We start from the raw sequence: 23,747 nt of genomic DNA, 5'->3' as shown, positions 1-23,747 counted from the left end.
GTCACAAGAAAAACTCAACTCAGGTCCAAGTAGGGCTATGGGACAGCTTGCCCCTCTGCTAGTTCTGCTATCCAGTTGTTCACATTCAGACATTGCTGCTCTCTTCCACCCAACTTCCGACTTCAGTCTCCATGCCTGCTGTTCTCTCCCTCCCAACTTCACCCGGAAGTCGTTTTTAAAAGAAATAAAAATCACACTATTTATGGGCAAAAATCTCAATCACAGGATGTCATACCACAACCAAATCATTTGCTAGTGCTGGGCAAAGATTTTGCATATAGATAGCGCTGTCCCAAAGCATCTCGCATACAATGGATACTGAAGACAAAGAGTGATTTCACCTCTCTAAGGAAGGAGTCCTTTACCTTAGTAGGTAGGTACAGCTCCAAACGTTGTACATTTTGATAACTGGTCAGAGTTTAAATCTGTAGCAGCCGACTTATTGCATGCCAGGTATTAAAATATAAAACATTTCATCAATACCAGCATACAGCCTTAGTGCTCCCATCTTCAGTCCATCTCCTATTACAGTACTAGTTCCAATATATTTCATTTACAATACCACTGTAAAAATTCAACAGGCATTGGTATTTCATCGCACTAATACCACCCTCCATCTTCATGAAGATGCTGACTCATGCTAGCGTACAGTTCCACGGGCGCTGGTCGCCCCCAGTACCTCACCTAAGTGGCCATTCTTCATGTGTTAGCCTACACAGCAAGTACAGGGAGGTTATTTGACCTTGTGCACATCACAGTGTAGCCTGAATCTGCCCTCACCAAACTGCCAGGGCAGGTGGACATTTTAGCAGAGGATTGCTGGATAGCAATTTGAGGAGGGAACCTTGGCTGATTTATCTTCCTCCCAGCCCAGAGGTGCAAAGACCAATTGCAGCACCCCTACAAGCCCCCCCAGCTGATAGCAGTTAACAGCACAAACGGGGAATTGAACTCGAGAGTTTCTGGAGCATTCAATTAACTGAAGTCGTTCTGGGGACTGACCAGGAAATTACTTCCCACACTTGAATAAATTATGCAAATACACCTGTTAAATAACAAAAAAAGTTTTATTCAATTGTCTGTACCACTACATTAGATTAGATCTACATTAGGTTCCGCTGCATTAGAGAAGCAGTTACGATGCATCAGCCGAGCACAATTTCACTGCCCATTGGGTCAAAACATTGGGCCAATCCCTAAAAAAATAGCTCGAGTCGAAACAGATGATCTTAACAGGTGATCTTTAAACTTAAATGTAGTTTAGATTTTTAAGCCCTTTTAAAACAGAATGTACAAGTACAATATATATACTGCTTATTTAAGTATCCTTAGCAGCTTAGAATTTCCCCCACTGGTTTTGGACAAAATAGTGTTAAATTCTCTATTTAAATAATAAGCCTTTTTTTTAAAAAAAAGCACTTTACATTACATACAATCAAAGACAAACAAAAGGTGATTCTAATGGTTGACAAACACTGTGTGTGCTTTAACAATTGCAGTCTACGAGTTTCTTTTAGTCCCCTACAGATAAGCCTGTGGGACTTAAACAGCAGTTTTAGCCAAAGACAACCGTTTGATGAGCAACGGTCACGAAAGGTCTCTTCATAATGAGCCACAATAAATGGGAGCAAATCAAAGGTACTTCCTGTCTACAACGGCACCACTTGGCCAGCAGTTCTTATGCTGGTCAGGAGCTGTTACTGCCAGATTACAAGAGTGACCTCTCTCTCATGTGCAATAAATGGCAAGAAACTGCAAAAATCACGACTTAACTGTATAAATGACTTGTTTTTGTGTGCGCACAAACAGAAGATAATTTTCAGATCTTCTAATTCATGTAACTGTAACCTATCCAGAATACAATGTCAATAGCACTGGCTGCAACAGGTCTTTACATTAGGCACTCAAGGTAGGTCACAGTGACTGCAGCGGTTGCAGGTCAATAAAGAGTCAACAGAAAAGGGATACAAATTAACTGATACTTCTGCTCAAACTGAAGCGAGATCATTGCTGAAATCACAACACAAGAGTGTGTGTATAGGATAACTTGTTTCATATTTACTTTTATTTCCAGCTCTTCGACCATGGGTTAATCTTCCCCATCCAGTAACTGACTCAACTTCCAAATAATGAAGTGTGTACCATATATGAACTGGCCCATGCCAGCATTTCAATGGGAACAAAAACAGTGAGTGTTTTACAAACAGTCAGCCACGCCTGGCCAATGTCCTCGCTTGTCTGTAGAATTATAGGCATTGTGCATCATCATTTAAGGCTGAATTAGTTAAACCTACACATTAGCCCTTTCTGTGCTGAATATCCTTTGCAGCTTTCAAATTATACACATTTGCAAAAGGGATGACATACAGTAAACCTCCAATAAACATTATAAGTTAGAATTGCGCAAAGAACCATGGGTTCTCAATTCAGTGTTTGGGCAAAAACACAAACACACACACACACACGCACATATATTATTTAAAATAAAATGTTGGTGTTGAAATCCTCTTTCGATACTCAAAAGGATTTCCCTCATCACCTGTAAACTGAGTTCAACAAAAACTCAACGATTCCAAACAGTAAAACAGCATACAGATACTTTATTGCTGACCTCTCACACAGCTTCACGCCATCATTCACTCTGCTTGTGAAGTTTACATTTATGTACAATTATTACTAGCCAGCAAGAACTACCATGTGGCTTCATCTCTAGAATACAAGAGAAACATAAGCTCGGCAAATGTTTTTGTTGAAAGCATCAGCTAATAGAAAGGGGTCTCCAGGCTCAGTTTGGGCTCATATGCTCGGTCTGTAGTGCACTTTCAATAAACCAAGAGTTTTAACCGTGCCAGTGGCACTTACACATGCAGGAAAGCAAAACTCTTACTTTTTTTTGCTGCGCTTCAAGTACAGTTTCAAGTCTAAAACCCATTTTGTGAGGAGTGGGGATATAGGAGGTAAGAAGAGGAAGGTCGAGAATCACTCCTGCTGGAAGAAAGGCATTTCTGCATTCCCACTGCTTAGAAATCTGCAACACTGCTGATTCAATACAAGGTATTGGATTTTAGTGGCATTTGACAGTTGGTAACTAGTATATGGCTGAGTCTGTGCCTCTTGTAGGAAGAAGCCAATATTCAGGACTATCGAGTTATTAGCTAGAATACTGCCTACCTTGATAGAAACCAGATGCATTATACTGTTGGCCTCCTTGCTGGAAATATTGCTCAAACTGTCCTCCCTGGTTGTAGCTTAGTCCACCTCTGTTGCTCCACCCACCACCTTGTCCCCCGCGCCCTCCACGACCCCCACGGGCACGACCTCCTCGTCCTGCAACTCGTCCTCCACCCTGATCATGGCCGCCATCCTGATATCTGTTGTCTTGATGTCCTTGGTAACCACCTCCTTGATAGCCACCCCCTTGATAGCTGCCACCACCTCCATGGTAGCTACCTCCTTGATAGCTGCCACCACCACTGCCTTGATAGCTGCTGCCACCACCACCGCCTTGATAGTTGCTGCCACCACCACCGCCTTGATAGCTGCTGCCACCACCACCGCCTTGATAGCTGCCACCACCACCGCCTTGATAGCTGCCACCACCACCGCCTTGATAGCCACCATGCCCCCCTTGGTAGCTAGAATCTTGATGGCCGCCACTTCCATCTGACCATCCGCCTTGAACTTTTCCTCTGCCTCCTCCACGTCCTCCTTGTTCTGTCCTATCATATCCACCACGGGCCCCACCTCGTCCGCCGTGATCATATCCGCCTCTTCCACCTCCTCCGTAAGAGCCTTGGTCATATCCACCTCTTCCTCCTCGTCCACCACTAGGCTGGGCATTGTCTGGTCTCTTCTGCCATGGTGGCATCTCTGGTGGAGGGGCCTCAATTTCATTTGGCCTGCCTCCTCTGTCTGGCACTCTGCCCATAAGTACCTGCAAAACAATGAAACCAAGCAAAGAAAGGTTATATTAGTTATATTTCTGTCATTCACAACTTCAGACATAAAATAATGTAAAGATTATACAAAACAGCTCATACTTCCAGCACACAAAATAAAATTCAAGTAGCCAAGATAAATCATAGAATGATACAGCACAGGAGGCCATTTGGCTCATCGTGCCTGTGCCAGCTCTTTGAAAGAGCTAGCTAATTTCCCCATGGCCCTGCAAATTTCCCCATAGCTCTGCAAATATTTATCCAACTCGCTGCCCAAAATAAATTCGTCATGTCGCCTCTGGTTCTTTTGCCAATTACCTTCAATCTGTGCCCTCTGGTTACCGACTCTTCTACCACTGGAAGCAGTTTCTCCTTATTTACTCTATCAAACCCTTCATCATTTTGAACACCTCTATCAAATCTCCCCATAACCTTCTCTCCACTCAGGAGAACAACCCTAGTCAGTAACTGGAGTCTTTCATTCCTGGGACCATTCTAGTAAATCTCCTCTGCATATTAGGGCAATGACCAAAAGCTTGGCGAAAAAGTTAGGTTTTAAGGAGCATCTTAAAAGGAGGAAAGAGAGGTAGAGAGGTTTAGGGAGGGAATTCCAGAACTTAGGGGCTTGGCAGCTGAAGGCACAGCCAGCAATGGTACAGCGATTGAAATCAGGGATCCTCAAGAGGCCAGAATTACAGCAGCAGATATCTCGGACTGTTGTGGGACTGGAGATTACAGAGATAGAGGGGCGAAGCCATGGAGGGATGTGAAAACAAGGATGAGATTTATTTATTTATAAAATCGAGGCGTTGCTTAACCGGGAGCCAATGTAGGTCAGCGAGCAATATTAAGCAAGGCTCCAACTTTGTCCTTACTGACAAAGCCCAACATTATTTTACCTTATTAACGGCACATGCAGTCTTCTCTCGGATGGACCCACTACTGGTTCGCATAATCTTGGACAGGTCCTCTCGAGCAGCTAGCAGGTGTGCAACACAAATGGTGCTTTTTGAACTCAAAGTTGCACGCTTGGGCTGGTAGACTTTGGCCAATTTTTCAGCCTGGCTCTGTGGAAAGTAGAACATGTACAAACCAAATCAGTATTAAATGTAAAAATGGCTGGATCACAATTTTGAAATTTACAGGCTTAGAAATTAACCCAAAGTTTTCTGCATATTCAACTGGTAGCGTGGTTTCTTGGCACGTTGCATCTTCGACATGCTACACCACAAGTGGTAACTAGTACGTCTAGGCTCACGATTTGCCATGTATACGGAGTTTCTGCCTCAACCATACAAACGCATTAAGCAGAAGAAAGCCACTTCATCATAGGGAGAAAGAGGGGGGGAAATGACAGAGACATTGCTTCGGCCAGCTCCCAAATAACTTTTTTGAAGCTTTGAAAGATGCAAGGGTTGAGTTTCTTCATTTCCCAAAGCAAAACCAGTTTAAGACAACAAGCCTAATTAAAGAAAGGCCAATAATAGAAATAGCCAATATCTCTTAAAAGAATTGTACTGATTGCAAGGTTCCTATAGCAGTTAAAATGCTTGCAAGGTGTCAATATAATGGTGGGTTGTCCTTTCACCTTTTAGGCTCAATGTCAGAGCTATCTAAAACTAGTAACATGAAATGTTCCTCTCTGGCTGCCATACCGTTAAGCGAGATGAGTTTGGGGTGCTTGAAGCCTGTTCCTCGTTAGCATACTGCCTGTAATCTGGCGATTCCCACTCCAGTTATCTTTACAGAAAAGCGAGGTTTCGAATTTCCAATTAGTGTTGCATAGTGTGGAGGTCGAATTCTTGGAATGCATGCAAGATGGTTTCCTGGATCAGTATGTGGAGGAAGCAACCAGGGAACATGTTATTCTGGATCTGGTACTGTGTAATGAGAAAGGGCTAATCAATCATCTTGTGGTAAAAGGGCCTTTAGGGACAAGTGACCATAATATTGAATTTTTATATTAATTTTCCAGAGTGATGTAGTCCAATCTGAAACCAAGGTCTTCAATCTAAACAGAGGAAACTACAAGGGTATGAGGGACAAGTTGGCCATGGTAGATTGGGAGACTACACTAAAAGGAATGAAGGTGGACATACAATGGCTAACATTCAAGGAAATAATGCATAATTTGCAACAAACATATAGAAGATGATAGATATACTCCTCTTGGGCATAAAAACCCAAAAGGAAAAATGATCCAACCATGCTAACAAAAGAAATTAAAGCTAGTATTAAGTCAAAAGAGGAAGCTTATAAAGTTGCCAGAAAAAGCAGTCAGCCTGAGGATTGGGATCTCTTTAGAAATCAGCAAAGGGGGACCAAGAAATTGATAGAACGGGAAAATGGGAATATGAGCACAAACTAGCGAAAAATATAAAAACGGATTGTAAAAGCTTCTATAGGTTTGTGAAAAGGAAAAAAGACTGGCGAAGGTAAATGTAGGTCCTTTACAGTCAGAGATGGGAGAATTTATAATGGGGAAATGAGGAAATGGCAAAGAAATTAAATAAATACTTTGTTTCTGTGTTCACGGAGGAAGACACACAAAACCTCCCATAAATATGAGAAAACCAAGGGTGTGGTGAGAATGAGGAACTTAAAGAAATTATTAGTAAAAAAACAGTACAGGTAGACTATCCTTTATCCGAACTTCTGAAAACCTCTAAAAACCGAAAGTTTTTTCGTTCAGCATAAGTCGTGCGCACGACATGACCAGAGTGGCGCATGACTTACGCTGAGCAGGGCAGAGGGTCACAGAGTTCCCTCCTGGGTAGGAGATTGCAGGCCGAGCCGGGCACTGTGAAGGAGGTACTGGGAGAGTGAACCCGGTACTGGGAGAGTGAACCCAACAATACAGCAGCCCGTCCAATATTCTTTTCTCCCCCCCACACCCGACCCGACCCGAACCGCGGCCCGTCCGATATTCTTTCCCCCCCCACCTGAACTGCGGCCCGTCCGATATTCTTTTCTCCCCCCCCACCCGACCTGATTTGCGGGCCAGCTTAGCAGCAGTCAGCCGATATCCGGCTTTCCAGAGAAGCAGGAAGGGGAATGAGACACGGAACAGTCGCAAGAGGTAGCCTGAACTTTTAAAATTTATATTAAATACAAATTTCCCAGTCTTATAATACAGGTAGACTATCCTTTATCCGAAAACCTCGGGACCAGATGTGTTTCGGTTTTCGGAAAATTTCGGAAGGTATTTTATAAGACTGGGAAATTTGTCGGGGGTGGGTCGGCGGGAGTCGGGGTCAGCGGGGGGTCGGGGTCGTGCGCACGACTTACGCTGACCCTCTGCTCAGCGTAAGTCGTGCGCCACTCTGGTCATGTCGTGCGCACGACTTACGCTGAACGAAAAAACCTTCGGTTTTTAGAGGGTTTCAGAAGTTCGGATAAAAGGTAGTCTACCTGTAATACCTTCTGAAATCCGAAAAATTCCGAAAACCGAAACTCAGCCGGTCCCAAGGCTTTCGGATAAGGGATAGTGTACCTGTACTAGCAAAATTAATGGGACTAAAAGTCGATAAATCCCAAGGACTGGATGACCTACATCCTCGGGTTTTGAAAGAGGTAGCCATTGGGATAGTGGATGCATTGGTTGTCATCTTCCAAAATTCTATAGATTCTGGAATGGTTCCTGCAGATTGGAGGATAGCAAATGTAACCCTGCTATTTAAGAAAGGAAGGAGAGAAAACGGGGAACTACAGACCTGTTAGCCTCACATCAGTAGTTGAGAAAATGCTGGAATCTATTATAAAGGATGCAATAACTGGGCACTTAGAAACTAATAGTAAGATTGGGCAGAGTCAACATGGATTTATGAAAGGGAAATCCTGTTTGACAAACCTATTGGAGTTCTTTGAGGATGTAACTAGTGGAGTAGACAAAGGGGAACCGGTAGATGTGGTGTATTTGGATTTTCAGAAGGCCTTCGATAAGGTCCCACACAAGAGGTTGCGGAACAAAATTAGGGCACATGGAATCCATACTAGCATGGATTGAGAATTGGTTAACAGACAAAGAGTAGAGATAAACGGGTCTTTTTCAGGATGGCAGGCTGTGACTAGTGGGGTACCAGCTATTCATAATCTATATCAATGATTTGGATGAGGGGACTAAATATAACATTTCCAAATTTGCTGATGATACAAAGCTAGGTGGCAGTGTCAGTTGTGAAGAGGATGTGAAGAGGCTTCAAGGGATCTCGACAGGCTCAGTGAGTGGGCGAGAACATGGCAGATAGAATATAATGTGGATAAATGTGAAGTTATCCACTTTGGTAGAAAAAACAGAAAGGCAGAGTATTTCCTCAATGGTGAAAGATTGGGGAATGCAGATGCTCAAAGGGACCTGGGTGTTCTTGTACGTGAGTCACTGAAAGTGAATGCGCAGGTGCAGCAAGCCATTAGGAAGGCAAATGGTATGCTGGCCTTCATTACAAGAGGATTTGAGTACAGGAGTAAAGAAGTCTTACTCCAATTATATAGGGCCTTGGTGAGACCACACTTGGAGTACTGTGTACAATTTTGGTCTTCTTACCCAAGGAAGGATATACTTGCCATATAGTGGGAGTGCAACGAAGGTTCACGAGATTGATTCCTGGGATGGCGGGACTGTCATATGAGAAGAGATTGAGTAAACTAGGCCTGTATTCTCTTGAATTCAGAAGAATAAGAGGGGATAATTATTGCAGGGCTCGATAGGGTGGATGCTGGGAGAACGTTTCCCTTGGCTGGGGAGTCTAGAACCAGGGGCCACAGCCTCAGGATAAAGGGTCGGCCATTCAGGACTGAGATGAGAAGAAATTTCTTCAGAGGGCGGTGAATCTTTGGAATTCTCTACCCCAGAGGGCTGTGGAAGCTCAGTCATTGGGTATGTAAGAGTCATGAAAGTTTAAGAAAATACTTTAAAATATTGGTTAAATAGTATAATAGTTAATTTACCTGACTGACTTATTGTATTGAGAAACCCCCTATTTTCTTGTTCCAATAGTATAGTCTGAGATACCCCCTTTATTCTTGCTACAATGGTACAGTCCTTAAGCTTGTCACATGGTATCCAGCCATTTTACAGTTCAAGCTCCACGAGGCTAGAGAGAAGGTAAAGGCTTTGATGGTTGGAGCAATACAGTTTTTGACCGTGTTTGTTTAAACGTGTTTTGCTTTGTAATTCTGTTTGTAAGGTGTTACAGTAAACAGTTTAAAGACAAAGTTACGTTTTGGAACGTTTTATTTCGACACGCGTCTACTTGTTGTTAAAAGCCTCAAAGCTCAGTGGCTGCATGTTTGGAAATTACGAAGCGCCACTACAGGGTATATTCAAAACAGAAGTTGATAGATTTCCGACTAGTAAAGGCATCAAGGGATATGGCGATAGGGCCGGTGAATGGAGTTGAGGCAGATGATCAGCCATGATCTCATTGAATGGCGGAGCAGGCTCGAAAGGCCGAATGGCCTATTCCTGCTCCTATTTCTTATGTTCTTATAGGTGTTAGCAATGCATGCCAGAAGTGGAAACATTTCCAGTCCCAACCGTTGATTTTTCTGCTCTTGATATGCACCGACATTCCAAGCAAAATTTTCATCCAGTACAACATTGGGGAATCATAACAATACAAAAAATAATTTAATTTATAACAAGTATTATTTTTCTTTCAAGAATGGAAGCAACTTGAGCATTAGATTGTCCAAGTGTCCAGGATCCTTGTCAAAATTGTGTAAAAATTCCCTTTAGTATCAGATTAAGGAAAATTTTCCTGCAGCCAAGTTGCTTAACATGCACTTTATAGACTATTACACATTTGCTAATACAGGAAACTCTCTTTTTACCGGCACCTAAATAACCAGAAATCTCTCCTAACCAGCAAAATTCAGGAGTAGGTTCAGGTAAGTTTTACTTCATATTATGGGCCGTGTAACCGGGGTTCCTGCACCTGTTGCCATGCAACAGGGACGCCTGGATCTGTGGGCGTGTACGGGGCTCTCGTACCTTAGTAAGTATACCTCTCTGTAATCCGGACTTTTTGATCAACCGGCGTCCCGTCAGTGCTGGATAAAAAAGTTTCCTATACTTCAAAATTGCAGAAGAGCAACTTTTTTTCTGAAATTAAAATCTTGTTGGGAAATTATTTTCTTAGGAAGAGCAACTCGCTTTGGAATAAAGAGGAAATCGACACCGGATTACTCTGTAAATCCAATACCTTCGCTCGGTCAGACCACCCAAACGACTGAATGGTTACATCCATACGCTTCAGCAACATCTTTCGCCGAACTTCGTATTCATTAACCAGGATTTGGTTGATGGCTTCTAATTTTTCCTATAAAGTAAACAGAAGATGAATTCTTTGTTTTGAAATACCACTACAGCCACACTGAAGAGAAAACTTTGTACCAGCCCAAACGCTTCCTTTTCAATTAATTTTGGAAATCCAACTTGCTTCACTCCCCAAAAAGGTGAAATGACAAGTAAAATGAAAGATTTTGGGCTAAAAATTCAGTTTGGGGCGCCAAGCTCGCCTGAATTACCGCTGCGTGCGGAGCCACTTGCGCCATCCGGATATTCAGTTTCTGCGCCCCAAATGGAAGTGGGCCGCTAAACGAGGCTTCCCGCGCCCCGCTTGGGGCGCTGAAACTGAATTTCGGCACGCTAAGGGCCGCAGCGCCACACGCTGCGGCACGGCAGGCCTTCCTCCCACTGTTAAGGGGGAGGTGCCTGCAACAGCGCGATCCCCGTGCGCGAGTGCCGGCAAATGAGCCCGGCACCAAGGAGAAGTGCCGGGCTCTCGGGAAACAGCCGGCAATGCCGCGGGGGGGGGGGGGGGGGGGTGGTGGAGGAGGCCGGGGACGGAGGTGTGGGCGCCGAAAAAGCGGCCGGCCGCACCTCCACCTGTGTACCGGTCGCTATTTGCGGCTGGCGCTGAGGAGGCGGGCGCGACCAAATATGGCCAGCGGGGCGCTGCGCACACCGATGACGTCATTGGTGGCGGCGCAGCACTACAGGCTAACGCCACCATTAGCGCCCCGCTAAATATCGCGGTAGGTGTGGCCAGTGGCGTAAAAGCCACTTAGTGCCCTCTTTGGGCGCAAACTGGTGGCGCAGGCCACTGAATTTCTAGGCCTTTGTATACAAAGACTCTACAGCAGTGTTCAAGCACCAAACCGTGAGATAAAGGAGTTCAAAACAGGTTCTTATACACAATAGATGTACAGCAAAGCAGACTAGTTGGCCAACAAAACTATGTACAATAACCATGGCCCCCCACCCCCAACCTACCACAATGTATAATGGTACATGAGAAGAGGCTGGAGGTGGGGGTTGGGAAATCATTTTTTTTTAACAAAATGGTATTTAGCATTAAATTCTTCAGCATTGGGCTGTTCATCTGTGGCTAAGATGGCAACTTTTCCCCTGGGCCTCCATTAACACGGTTCTGAAATTAGCCACCAAAGGGAGACACACATTAGCATGGCGCAACAAGCAGCCAGCCATCACTGGTTACCTCCAAACAGCAACAAGTCAGATCAGGGTTCAAATAGTTCAGAAACTGAACCCACCATTATTCGAACGTAAAGGCCTGGTGCTCCAATACCATACTTTGAGAATGCACGTTAGAACTGGGGACAATGGAACAATGTTCCCATTTCAGTCCCCAAGTATTATGAAGCAGAGGCAGCCAGCTGCAGCGCAAATCTCTCTGCCTCAGTAATGCACTTCTCCATCAACTTCAGCTGAGCACATAAGAACATAAAAAATAGGAGCAGGAGTTGGCCATTTGGCCCTTTGAGCCTGCTCCACCATTCAATAAGATCATGGCTGATCTACCTCAACTCCACCTTCCCGCACTATCCCCATATCCCTTGGTTCCCTTAGTATCCAAACATGCTACAGGTTGACATTAACTTTACACATAGCAAACACCCACTCAGCCCAAAGCAAGAATGCCATATCACTACCATTTATAGGGTCAGTTTTATGTTGTGGGTCCATGCCTAATGGTGACTGGACTGAGTCTGCTCAAACCCACATCACATTGGCTCCTTGCAGCCAGCAGAGAAGTCGGGACTGGATTTGAATCCAGGTCACAGGATGAAAGAAGAACATGCTAACCCATTGTACAACATAGTTCCCAGTTAAGATATTTGGTTATAACAACAGAAAATGCTGGAAAAACTCAGCAAGTCAGGCAACATCCGTGGAGAGAAATTTGAGTTGACGTTTCGGGTTTGACCCTTCTTCAAAACTGGAGAGAAAAGGAACTAGATCGAAGGCAGGGCTGCGATCGGACAAAAGAATAAAAGAACCAAAAGAAGTAAAAGAGATTAGAAGCTAGACGAGATGGTAATAGGCTGTGATTAGGTGTAAAGTGTACTGGCAGGGCAAAAGATAGCTGCCAGGTGTGAGAGAGAAACAAAAGGAAAGGGGGGGGGGTGGGGGGGGGGGGGGGGGGGAAAGGAAAGGAGTGGAAAAATGTAAGTGAAAATGAAATAGGGGCCGAGGTTATGATCTGAAATTGTTGAACTCGATATTGAGACCGGAAGGCTGCAGACTGCCTAATCGGAAGATGAGGTGCTGTTCCTCGAGTTTACGTTGAGCTTCCGTGGAACAGTACAAGAGGCCAAGGACGGTGAGGTCCGAGTGGGAATGGAGCGGTGAATTGAAATGACAGGCGACCGGAAGCTCGGGGTCACCCTTACGGACTGAACGGAGGTGTTCCGCAAAGCGGTCACCCAATCTGCGTTTGGTCTCCCCAATGTAGAGGAGACCGCATCGTGAGCAGCGAATACAGTATACTAGATTGCGAGAAGTACAAGTAAATCGCTGTTTCACCTGGAAGGGGTGTTTGGGGCCCTGGACAGTGGGGAGGGGGGAGGTATAGGGGCAGGTGTTACATCTCCTCCGCTTGCGCGGGAAGGTGCCAGGCGAAGGGGAAGGGCTGTTTGGGGTGATAGAGGAGTGGACTAGGGTGTCTCGGAGAGAGCGGTCCCTGCGGAATGCTGAAAGGGGAGGGGAGGGGAAGATACGTTTGGTGGTGGGATCACTTTGGAGGTAGCGGAAATGCCGGAGGATGATCCGTTGAATGTGGAGGCTGGTGGGGTGAAAGGTGAGGACAAGGGGAACCCTATCGTGGTTCCGGGAGGGAGGGGCAGGGGTGAGGGCAGAGGTGCGGGAGATAGAACTGACACGGTCGAGGGCAGTGTCAACCACGGTAGAGGGGAATCCTCGGTTGCGGAAAAAGGAAGACATGTCTGAAGCACTGGTGTGGAAGGTGGCATCGTCGGAGCAGATACGGCGGAGGCGGAGAAACTGGGAGAATGGAATAGAGTCCTTACAGGAAGCGGGGTGGGAGGAAGTGTAGTCCAGGTAGCTGTGGGAGTCAGTGGGCTTGTAGTAAATATTGGTCGATAACCTATCCCCAGAGATGGAGACGGAGAAGTCGAGGAAGGAAAGGGAAGAGTCAGAGATGGACCATGTGAAGGTGAGGGAAGGGTGGAACTTGGAGGCAAAGTGAATGAAATTGTCAAGTTCGGGGCGAGAGCAGGAAACGGCACCGATACAGTCATCAATGTATCGGAAAAAGAGGTGAGGGAGGGGACCCGAGTAGGACTGGAACAAAGATTGTTCCACATAGCCCACGAAAAGGCAGGCATAGCTAGGACCCATGCGGGTACCCATGGCAACACCTTTGATTTGGAGGAAATGAGTGGAGTTAAAGGAGAAGTTGTTCAATGTGAGAACAAGTTCAGCCAGGCGGAGGAGGGTCGTGGTGGATGGGGACTGGTCGGGCCTTCTGTTCGAGGAAGAAGCGGAGTGCCCTCAGGCCATCCGGGTGGGGATGGAGGTGTAGAGGGATTGTACGTCCATGGTGAAAAGGAAGCGGTTGGGGCCAGGAAACTGGAAACTGTTAAAGTGGCGGAGGACGTCCGAAGAGTCGCGGATGTAGGTGGGAAGAGACTGGACAAGGGGAGAAAAGATAGTTTCCTGGCCCCAACCGCTTCCTTTTCACCATGGACGTACAATCCCTCTACACCTCCAACCCCCACCCGGATGGCCTGAGGGCACTCCGCTTCTTCCTCGAACAGAGGCCCGACCAGTCCCCATCCACCACGACCCTCCTCCGCCTGGCTGAACTTGTTCTCACATTGAACAACTTCTCCTTTAACTCCACTCATTTCCTCCAAATCAAAGGTGTTGCCATGGGTACCCGCATGGGTCCTAGCTATGCCTGCTTTTTCGTGGGCTATGTGGAACAATCTTTGTTCCAGTCCTACTCGGGTCCCCTCCCTCACCTCTTTTTCCGATACATTGATGACTGTATCGGTGCCGTTTCCTGCTCTCGCCCCGAACTTGACAATTTCATTCACTTTGCCTCCAAGTTCCACCCTTCCCTCACCTTCACATGGTCCATCTCTGACTCTTCCCTTCCCTTCCTCGACTTCTCCGTCTCCATCTCTGGGGATAGGTTATCGACCAATATTTACTACAAGCCCACTGACTCCCACAGCTACCTGGACTACACTTCCTCCCACCCCGCTTCCTGTAAGGACTCTATTCCATTCTCCCAGTTTCTCCGCCTCCGCCGTATCTGCTCCGACGATGCCACCTTCCACACCAGTGCTTCAGACATGTCTTCCTTTTTCCGCAACCGAGGATTCCCCTCTACCGTGGTTGACACTGCCCTCGACCGTGTCAGTTCTATCTCCCGCACCTCTGCCCTCACCCCTGCCCCTCCCTCCCGGAACCACGATAGGGTTCCCCTTGTCCTCACCTTTCACCCCACCAGCCTCCACATTCAACGGATCATCCTCCGGCATTTCCGCTACCTCCAAAGTGATCCCACCACCAAACGTATCTTCCCCTCCCCATCCCTTTCAGCATTCCGCAGGGACCGCTCTCTCCGAGACACCCTAGTCCACTCCTCTATCACCCCAAACAGCCCTTCCCCTTCGCCTGGCACCTTCCCGTGCAAGCGGAGGAGATGTAACACCTGCCCCTATACCTCCCCCCTCCCCACTGTCCAGGGCCCCAAACACCCCTTCCAGGTGAAACAGCGATTTACTTGTACTTCTCGCAATCTAGTATACTGTATTCGCTGCTCACGATGCGGTCTCCTCTACATTGGGGAGACCAAACGCAGATTGGGTGACCGCTTTGCGGAACACCTCCGTTCAGTCCGTAAGGGTGACCCCGAGCTTCCGGTCGCCTGTCATTTCAATTCACCGCTCCATTCCCACTCGGACCTCACCGTCCTTGGCCTCTTGTACTGTTCCACGGAAGCTCAACGTAAACTCGAGGAACAGCACCTCATCTTCCGATTAGGCAGTCTGCAGCCTTCCGGTCTCAATATCGAGTTCAACAATTTCAGATCATAACCTCGGCCCCTATTTCATTTTCACTTATATTTTTCCACTCCTTTCCTTCCCCCCCCCCCCCCCTTTCCTTTTGTTTCTCTCTCACACCTGGCAGCTATCTTTTGCCCTGCCAGTACACTTTACACCTAATCACAGCCTATTACCATCTCGTCTAGCTTCTAATCTCTTTTACTTCTTTTGGTTCTTTTATTCTTTTGTCCGATCGCAGCCCTGCCTTCGATCTAGTTCCTTTTCTCTCCAGTTTTGAAGAAGGGTCAAACCCGAAACGTCAACTCAAATTTCTCTCCACGGATGTTGCCTGACTTGCTGAGTTTTTCCAGCATTTTCTGTTGTTATTTCGGATTTCCAACATCTGCAGTATTTTGCTAAGATATTTGGTTGCTGTCTTGTTTGGGGATGTAATTTTTGCTGCTTTTTCTCGGCTGGATTTGTAACATAGGAACAGGAGGAGGCCATTGAGCCCCTTGAGCCTGTTCCACCATTCAATGAGATCATGGCTGATCTGTGACCTAATTGCATATACCCGCCTTTGGCCCATATCCCTTAATTCCTTTAGTTAACAAAAAGCCATCAATCTCAGATTTAAAATTAACAATTGATCGACATCAATTGCTGTTTGCGGAAGAGAGTTCCAAACTTCTACCACCCTTTGTGTGTAAGTGTTTCCCAATTTCACTCCTGCAAAGTCTGGCTCTAATTTTTAGACTCTGCCAGCGACCCCCCCGCCCCCCCCCCCCCCCAACCAGCGGAAATAGTTTCTCTCTATCTACCCTATCTGTTCCCCTTAATATCTTGAAAACTTCCATCAGATCACTTCTTGACCATCTAAATTCTTGGGAATACAACCCTAATTTGTGTAATCTCTCCTTGTAATTTAATCCTCGACGTCCAGGTATCATTCTGGTAAATCTACGCTGCTCTCACGCCAAGGCTAATATATCCTAAGGTGTGGTGCCCAGAAATGCTCACAGTACTCCAGGTGTGGTCTAACCAGGGTTTTGTATAGCTGCAGCAATACTATATCCATCCACCGAAAAACAAAAGTATTTCCTTCAAAAGGAGTACATGCACGAATGAGACGATCAATCCTCAATGTGGAAAAACAGTACAGAATCATAGAATGGCGCAGCACAGAAGGGGGCCATTCGGCCTGTTGTGCCTGTGCCGGCTCTTCGAAACAGCTGTCCAATTTAGTCCAACGCCCCAGCTAATTATAACCCTGCAAATTAGTCCTCTTCAAGTGCATGTCCAACTACCTTTTGCAAGTTCCTATGGAATCTGATTCCACCACCCTTTCAGGTAGTGTGTTCCAGATCTTAACAACCCTCTGTGTGAAGAAATCTCTCCTAATATCCCCTCTAGTTCTTTTGCCAATTATTTTAAATCTATGACATCTGATTACCGACCCACTTACCAGAGGAAACAGTTTCTCCCTAAACCCCATATCATTTTGAATACCTCCATTAGGTCTGCTCCAATCTCTCCACATAACTGAAGTTCCTCACCCCGATATCATCCTGGTAAACCTCCTCTGTATCCTTGCCAAAGCCTTGACATTCTTCTTAAAGTGAAGTGCCCAGAGTTGTACACAATGCTCTAGCTGAGGCCTAACTAGAGATTTGTCAAGGTTTAGCTTGACGTCCTGGTTTTTGTATTCAATGCCCCTATTTACAAAGCCAAGTATCCCATACGCTTTAACCGGTTAATAATTCGGTTGCAACAATATGATGTGATTTGATAAGTATTTTCAAATAACATGGCTGAAAACAGGATTCAGAAGTGCTCCACAAGTTTCTTTGGAAGTCTAAATAGCATTGTTCAACACCTTAGGGGGGTTATATAGTATCTATTTAATAGTACTTATGAACAAAAGAATAGATCATCTAATCCATATTGAAAATGGCCACAACTGATTCCAGTCATGCGTGTCGCAAACAATTAATGGGTTCATTACTCACCCAGTGAAGTGGCCCAAGTGCTTTTTTCACCAGAGGTTTTCCCACATGATTTGGGGGCACCTTTGACAAAGATTCTTTAAGCTGAAAAAGAAAAATATATTGGAGTTGAAAACCTAGTGGTTTGGTTAAAGATGAAAAAATTTAGAGCAATCTAATTCAAAAGGTGTATTTTTCATTTATGGTCAAATTACAGGTAGACTATCCTTTATCCGAAAACCTCGGGACCAACCGTGTTTCGGTTTTCGGAAAATTTCGGATTTCGGAAGGTATTTTATAAGACTGGGAAATTTGTCGGGGGTGGGTCGGCGGGGGGGTCGGGGTCGGCGGCGGGGGGGTCGGCGGGAGTTGGCGGCGGGGGTCGGGGTCGTGCGCCACTCTGGTCATGTCGTGCGCACGACTTACGCTGAACGAAAAAACCTTTGGTTTTTAGAGGGTTTCGGTTTTCGGAAGTTCGGATAAAAGGTAGTCTACCTGTATAAACCAACAGCCATTTGAAGACCAGTGCACCAAGCTAAAGAAGAAAAAGCAATCTAAACGGTAAAGTCACCCACCACAGAGCTACATTTTCTGAAAAGCTAATAGTATGAAATTATGTTCAGACACAGAATGGATGCCCCAATACTTTTCAGAATGGAATTGACAAAACTGATTGAACCTTTCACAGTGATGAACCTTTCACAGTGAACAGTTTGCCCAAATAATCATAGGAAACAAGTTCAAAATTAGGAAGTAAAGAAGAATGGATGCCAGGCAGAGTGGTTTTCCACAAGAAAGGGTAATAGTTCTTGAATACATTACTAGAGGTGATTGAAGCTATAGAAGTGGTTTCAAGAGACAATGAGAGTTTCTGAACAGATTAAGGATGATGACAAGGCTGTTTGGTAGCGGTGTGTTTACCTGCTCTGGGCCAACACTTCGATTCAATTCATTAATTTGCCTGCACTGCCATTTTCTTTCACATAATCTACAACCCTGATAGTAATCTAAATTTTAATTCCTTCTTTATTTCAGTGTTTATTAGCTCCCGACCCGCAGCAAATGAAAGAGAAGCTTTTACTTAATGAATTTTCAGGATGTGTGGCATGATCCTCCAACAGTTTTTCATACTTCGGTTTTTATTTTTGCCACATTTTATACTCTAACCCCTTTTATTTAATCTGCAGGAAATACCACCATGTCCTGTCAAATTGCACTTTGTCCAAAGTTTATTAATTAAACAGCTAATTGTCAGGAAGCGAGCCACTCCTGACAGCATTTCATACTTACTCTGAAGGGTGAAGGCGGCTTTACGGTTTGAATAATAAACACGGGAAAACCCCTTGGATTAAAGCGGACCCGACTTCTGTTTTTAATTGAATAAATTTTGGGGAAGCCCATTGTATTGACAGGTCGTTATTTTTATCTAATTAAATTTAGAATTATATTTACGTTGTTCCACAATGATGCGTTCCATTATTGGTGCTATTGGTTTATGGATGGATGTCGGTCTGGACACCTGGGGAACTGCCTACTTTACTTCAAACAGTACCACGTAATGCTTTATGATCACGTGAACCAAGGTTACGTGGAGAACTGGTGCATTAGTACACTACATTCTTATATGATGTACTGTATATGAATGTAGCATTCTTGCTCATTACTTCCTGCAAATTTGACATTTATTCTTATCGCACTTAGCACATCACACTCTCCTGACTAACACTGTTCAACATCACAGGTGATCTGCAAATAGGGTAGTAAGAATTTTGCATCTTTGCGCACTTTGTTGTGCAATTCCTACATCTCATAAAACCTCACTTTTTGTCAGTCACACTTGTGTCAGGCTATCTTGCTCACACTTGCTCTTCATTTTAATTACCTCTCGAGTCTCTAACATAGGCAGTGCTATTGCCTACTTACATTTGTGAAACCTCAGGCCATTCTCCAGCCTAGATGGCCCTATAGAGAGCAGAATTCGATCGTAGGAGCCTTTATTTCTGCAGCCACCTACAACCTCTCCCATAATGTTTCACTGACCAGTGAGCCCCAAACGGTAGCCTACTAGTCACCATTAGCGCCTCCGTGGGAAGCCAACCACCTTTCCGTAGCCCATTTCTGCAGGATGGTTTCTACGTCCCAGTTCACAGTTGCTCCCTGGGCCTCTAACCTGCTCCCTGCAAATAAATCAGCTCATTCATGGAGGAGAGAAGAGCACTCTGGCGGGGTAGTTGGTATGCGATTTCAGGTTGCGCACTAGCAATATGGTGACTGCCATCATTCAAGATTTGCATGCAAGAGTGATCTGAAAACCCTGGTTCCACCACTCGAGGTCGGAGCATTGGAGTTGAACTGGTCTTGCTTTAGCAGTAGCCAGAGGAATTTGAAAGTGGGCTCCCAAAAATGGGTTATTTTTCTTTTATTTCTTGGGACATGGGCAACACTGGCAAGGCTGCATTTATTACCCATTTTTAGCTGCTCCAAGGTGGCGATAGTGGGCTCTCTTCTTGAGACGTTGCAGTCGTGGCATTTATGGTTCTCCCACAATGGTGTTAAGTAGGGAATTCCAAGATACTGAGCCAGCAATGATGAAGGAACAGTGATACATGCCAAAGCCAGGATGGCATGTGACTTGGAGATGGTGATACGGCTGCTCTTGTTCTTCTTGGTGGTCGAGGTCGCAGGACTGGGAAGTGCTGTTGAAGTAAGTTTGCAGAGTTTCTGTAGTGCACCCTGTAGATATAATACTGTGGCTGCAGTATGTCCTATGACAGAGGATGGATATTGAGTGAAATGGGGGGGGGGGCGGCGTGAGGGCACAAATCAAGCAAACTGCTCTGTCCTGGATGGTGTTGACCATAAGAGTGTTAACGGCTGCACCCATCTATGCCAGTGGTCAGTATTCCATCACTCTCCTGACTTGAGCTGTGTAAATTGTGGAGTGGCCTTGAGGGATTAGGTGGTAAGCCACTAATTAGTGTTGTTCAGATCCTGTAGATTGGGATAGGTTACTTCATTATCAGAGGACTTGTGAATGGAGCTCAACACAGTAGAATCGTCAGTGTACTCCCCCATTCCTGACTCTATAATGGAGGGAAGGTCTTTGATAAAACAGCTGAAAATGGTTGGTCTGAGGATTAAATTATGAGTAGAGGTTGCATTAACTTGGCTTGTATTCCCTTGAGTTTAGCAGGTTGAGAGGTGATTGAAGTGTTCAAAATACACACACTGACTTTCCCCACACTGGGGTTTTGTGCACAGTAGCCACTTTAAAGATTCCAGGATTTACCATCAGTTAAACAACCCCAACTACGTATCAGCTGAAAATGCAACAAATCCTACTGTTACTATCGATTATGTTAGCAAAAGTGCTCGGCATTTAAGCAATTCTATTCCAAAGCAAAGTTTAATCAATGCTTTTTGCACTTGAAAGTTTGTATTATAAAACAATTTGATTCTCATTTGTTGATTGGAAAGTCTCCCACACACAAATGAGTATTGGGATGCGGAAGTTAAATACCCAATTGTGTGATGGACACCTGAGAATAAGGTACAATGCAGTGAAACCGTGTCAGTCAATAATCTATTTGAAACGAGAAATGCAATTTTCCAATTTTAATAGGTAGCTTGACCCACAGTGGGGATTAAGATTATCTGAAATCTCCAACTAAATGCCTCTTTGCACTTCCTCTTCTGAAATAAACAAACCAAGTCTTAAAGGTGAAATCATGGAAGCCATCTAATATTCCCTAAATCCTGATTTTACAGCAGTAGCTAAAAATTCAAACAGTTGTTCAGTTTCCAAGTCAAAAGGAATCTTCTGCTCAACTGATCTGTATGCTTATTTCTTTTAAAAATTTATGTATTTCCAGAAGCGGAATCTCCATCGATGGATTTTAAAAAATAATTACTGATACTGGAACAGCCAGGCTGAGTAATTCAAGTTTTAAATACTGCACATTAGGACAATTTTGTTCTTGAGTGTACCTTTTTCTCAATCCCACTGAAGAACTGGAACATGGTGATGTTATCTGGGGGCTTGGACATACCCAGAGAAATGCACATGGATTTCAGCTCCACAAAGGACTGGCTGATTTCATCTGGTTCCTTCTTTGGTGGGCTGTTCACACCAAGCATCCGTGAAGATTCAAGCTCAGAAATCAGGTAAGCTACAGCAGGGGGGGGGGGGGGGGGAAAAATCAGTTTCAACGTGAACACAAATGATAAATGAACTGTGAAATTATCTGAACTTCACCCCACCCAATTCCTTCCTTTCCTGCGGTCACTGACTATTGCTCGGGTACTGTCCCATGCGTGTGCCAACTAGTCTTTCATACGTGACCCCGCAAGGTGACTGTCAAAAGGCTATTTGATCTGGAAAAAGAAAGAGGGGACCATCCCCGTCGAGCCTGATTCCATCCCCAACCGATGTCCAAACAGGTGCACGCCTTGCCGTCGACTAGCTTTTTTTCAACCTCTGTAGCTCAGAGATGCCGAGGTCCCTGCTGCCACCCTGGCTGAGATCAACTTATTCTAGGGACTGAACCTAGGACTTTCTTGATTGATAATACTTTAGTACTGTACCACACAACACAGTAAATTGACTAACTGAACCATCAGGGAACAGCATTAGGCCACCTCAGGAGAAGTTTTAAAGAATTTGAATAATTCTTCACTTCAAAAGATAACAGACTGATGCCCTTTGGCCAATATATCCACCCAATTCTATTTATTCAGAGTTGTCACTCAGCTTCTTTAGCACATTGGCATTAATATGGCTTTGGAAAAAAACCTATATACATTAATTTGGTGCCAATATGCTTTTTGCACATTTCATCACTTCAAATTGCTGCCACCACCAATGATAGACTTGTAACCAGCAGCCATAACGAACCACCTGCATTCTAAGGTACTTTTATACTGAAGCGGTGTCACTACACAGCACACTAATATAAAAAGGGAACCTCTAGAGACTCAATAGCATGAGATGCAATTTCACGGATCCACGAGCGGTCATCGGGTTATCCCAGATTAAATTCATTTTACTCATCAACCAGCCTCACTGTGGTGTGTCAAGAAGAAAGGTAAACAGGGATATGTGATGCATGGAGGTCACTGATCTCCACTTTAGCACAGCTCTTCCCTGACCCCAAGTGTAAAAGTGCCTACAGTGTTAAGAGCTAGATTTCCCATCCACACACTACGAATGGGTGAAGGTCAAAATGCTCTCTTCAGAAAAGTGGAAACTCAAAATCTATACTTGTATTCCCATTTAGTCACAATTCGAGTGAGCAAATCATGAAACTTGCAAACTGAAATCTTTTACAACACGAATATTTACAATTGTATGTGTTTGTTCTCTCTCAGGAGCTGATACTGGAGATATGGTAGTGTAGTGGCTATGTTACTGGACTAGTAACCTAGGGAATGAGTTAAAATTCCACTGTGGCAGTTTGAGAATTTAATTTCAGATTTAAAAGCCTGAAAAGCAGCAGCTGGTATCAGTAGAAGTGACAAAACTGCCGGATTGTCGTAAAATATTTTATTTTAAATCCCCACATACTTGTCGATGATGGGTTTAGTTGATTTCAACACTGTAAAATAGAATACTGGCAGCAGTAATTGTCAGCCATGGTCCTTATGCGAAACGAAGGCAGATGTAGGGTGTGATAGGTGAGCCATCATGAATCCTCAGTATTTGTAGGGGCAGAACATTTGCATTAAGTGTCAGAAAATTGAATCTCCGCAGCAGAGGATCCCCGTGGTTGAGCAACAATTGGCCACACTCTGCAGCATCAGAGATCACTAACAATTAGCTGGAACAGATAGATTAGACAAAATAGCCCCCTTCTGTGCTGTAAAGTTATAATTTCTATGGTTTGCAACTTGAATTGTGTTCTAAAGTGTATGGTTTTGACAATTTGACCCAAGAGGTACAGCAAACAATTACTGAGATTTTGACATGTGCCTTTTCAATCTTCAGCAATTCTCTTCAACCATATTACAAAGCACAGATAGCGAACACTACCGAGACAATATCCAACAATTGGAAAGGGACAAGAACGATGGCCACCTTACAGATAAATGAAGTCAGCTGCTCGTATCGATTTGCTGATCATTTGACATCAATAAGAAACCTACTGTAAAATCCAGCACAAGAATATAGGACTCGCACCCAGTTTGAAATATGTAACTATTAATGCTTTCACAAATGAAACTAATGCACATGATTTTAATATTTTTAAACATCGCACACAGCTCCAGACACTTGTCCCCAATCTTCTGAATAGTATGGTTTAATGCATGCATTATATTGGTTCTCAGGATGTGGGCGGTGCTGGCAAGGCCACATTTATTGCCCATCCCTGAAGTCATTAAAAGTCAACCACAGTGTGGGACTGGAGCCACATGCTGGCCAGAGGTAGGTTCCCTTCCCTGAAGGACATGAGTGAACCAGTTGGGTTTTTATGACAATCCGGCAGCTTTCATAGTTATTTAATCT

At 44.7% G+C, this 23,747-nt stretch overlaps 1 protein-coding gene across 1 annotated transcript in view; it reads right to left on the bottom strand.

Moving 5' to 3' along the window:
• Positions 1–1,048: 1,048 nt before the first annotated feature.
• The window catches only part of tslig3a (tRNA splicing ligase complex subunit 3A), a 35,767-nt gene continuing 13,068 nt past the window's right edge, over positions 1,049–23,747 (bottom strand). Inside the window, exons 4-8 of the mRNA XM_085980078.1 lie at positions 21,233–21,414; positions 17,270–17,350; positions 10,142–10,258; positions 4,838–5,005; positions 1,049–3,934 (exon numbers count right to left, since the gene is read on the bottom strand). Coding sequence (XP_085836204.1) covers positions 3,152–3,934; positions 4,838–5,005; positions 10,142–10,258; positions 17,270–17,350; positions 21,233–21,414 — 1,331 coding nt within the window. The 3' untranslated portion in view covers positions 1,049–3,151. The remainder of the gene's footprint in view (positions 3,935–4,837; positions 5,006–10,141; positions 10,259–17,269; positions 17,351–21,232; positions 21,415–23,747) is intronic.

The sequence above is a fragment of the Somniosus microcephalus genome, chromosome 3 (assembly GCF_052327205.1).
Source record: "Somniosus microcephalus isolate GS21.2 chromosome 3, FLI_Smic_1.0, whole genome shotgun sequence".
NCBI classification, from domain to species: domain Eukaryota; kingdom Metazoa; phylum Chordata; class Chondrichthyes; order Squaliformes; family Somniosidae; genus Somniosus; species Somniosus microcephalus.
This window is presented reverse-complemented; position numbering and strand designations above follow the sequence as displayed.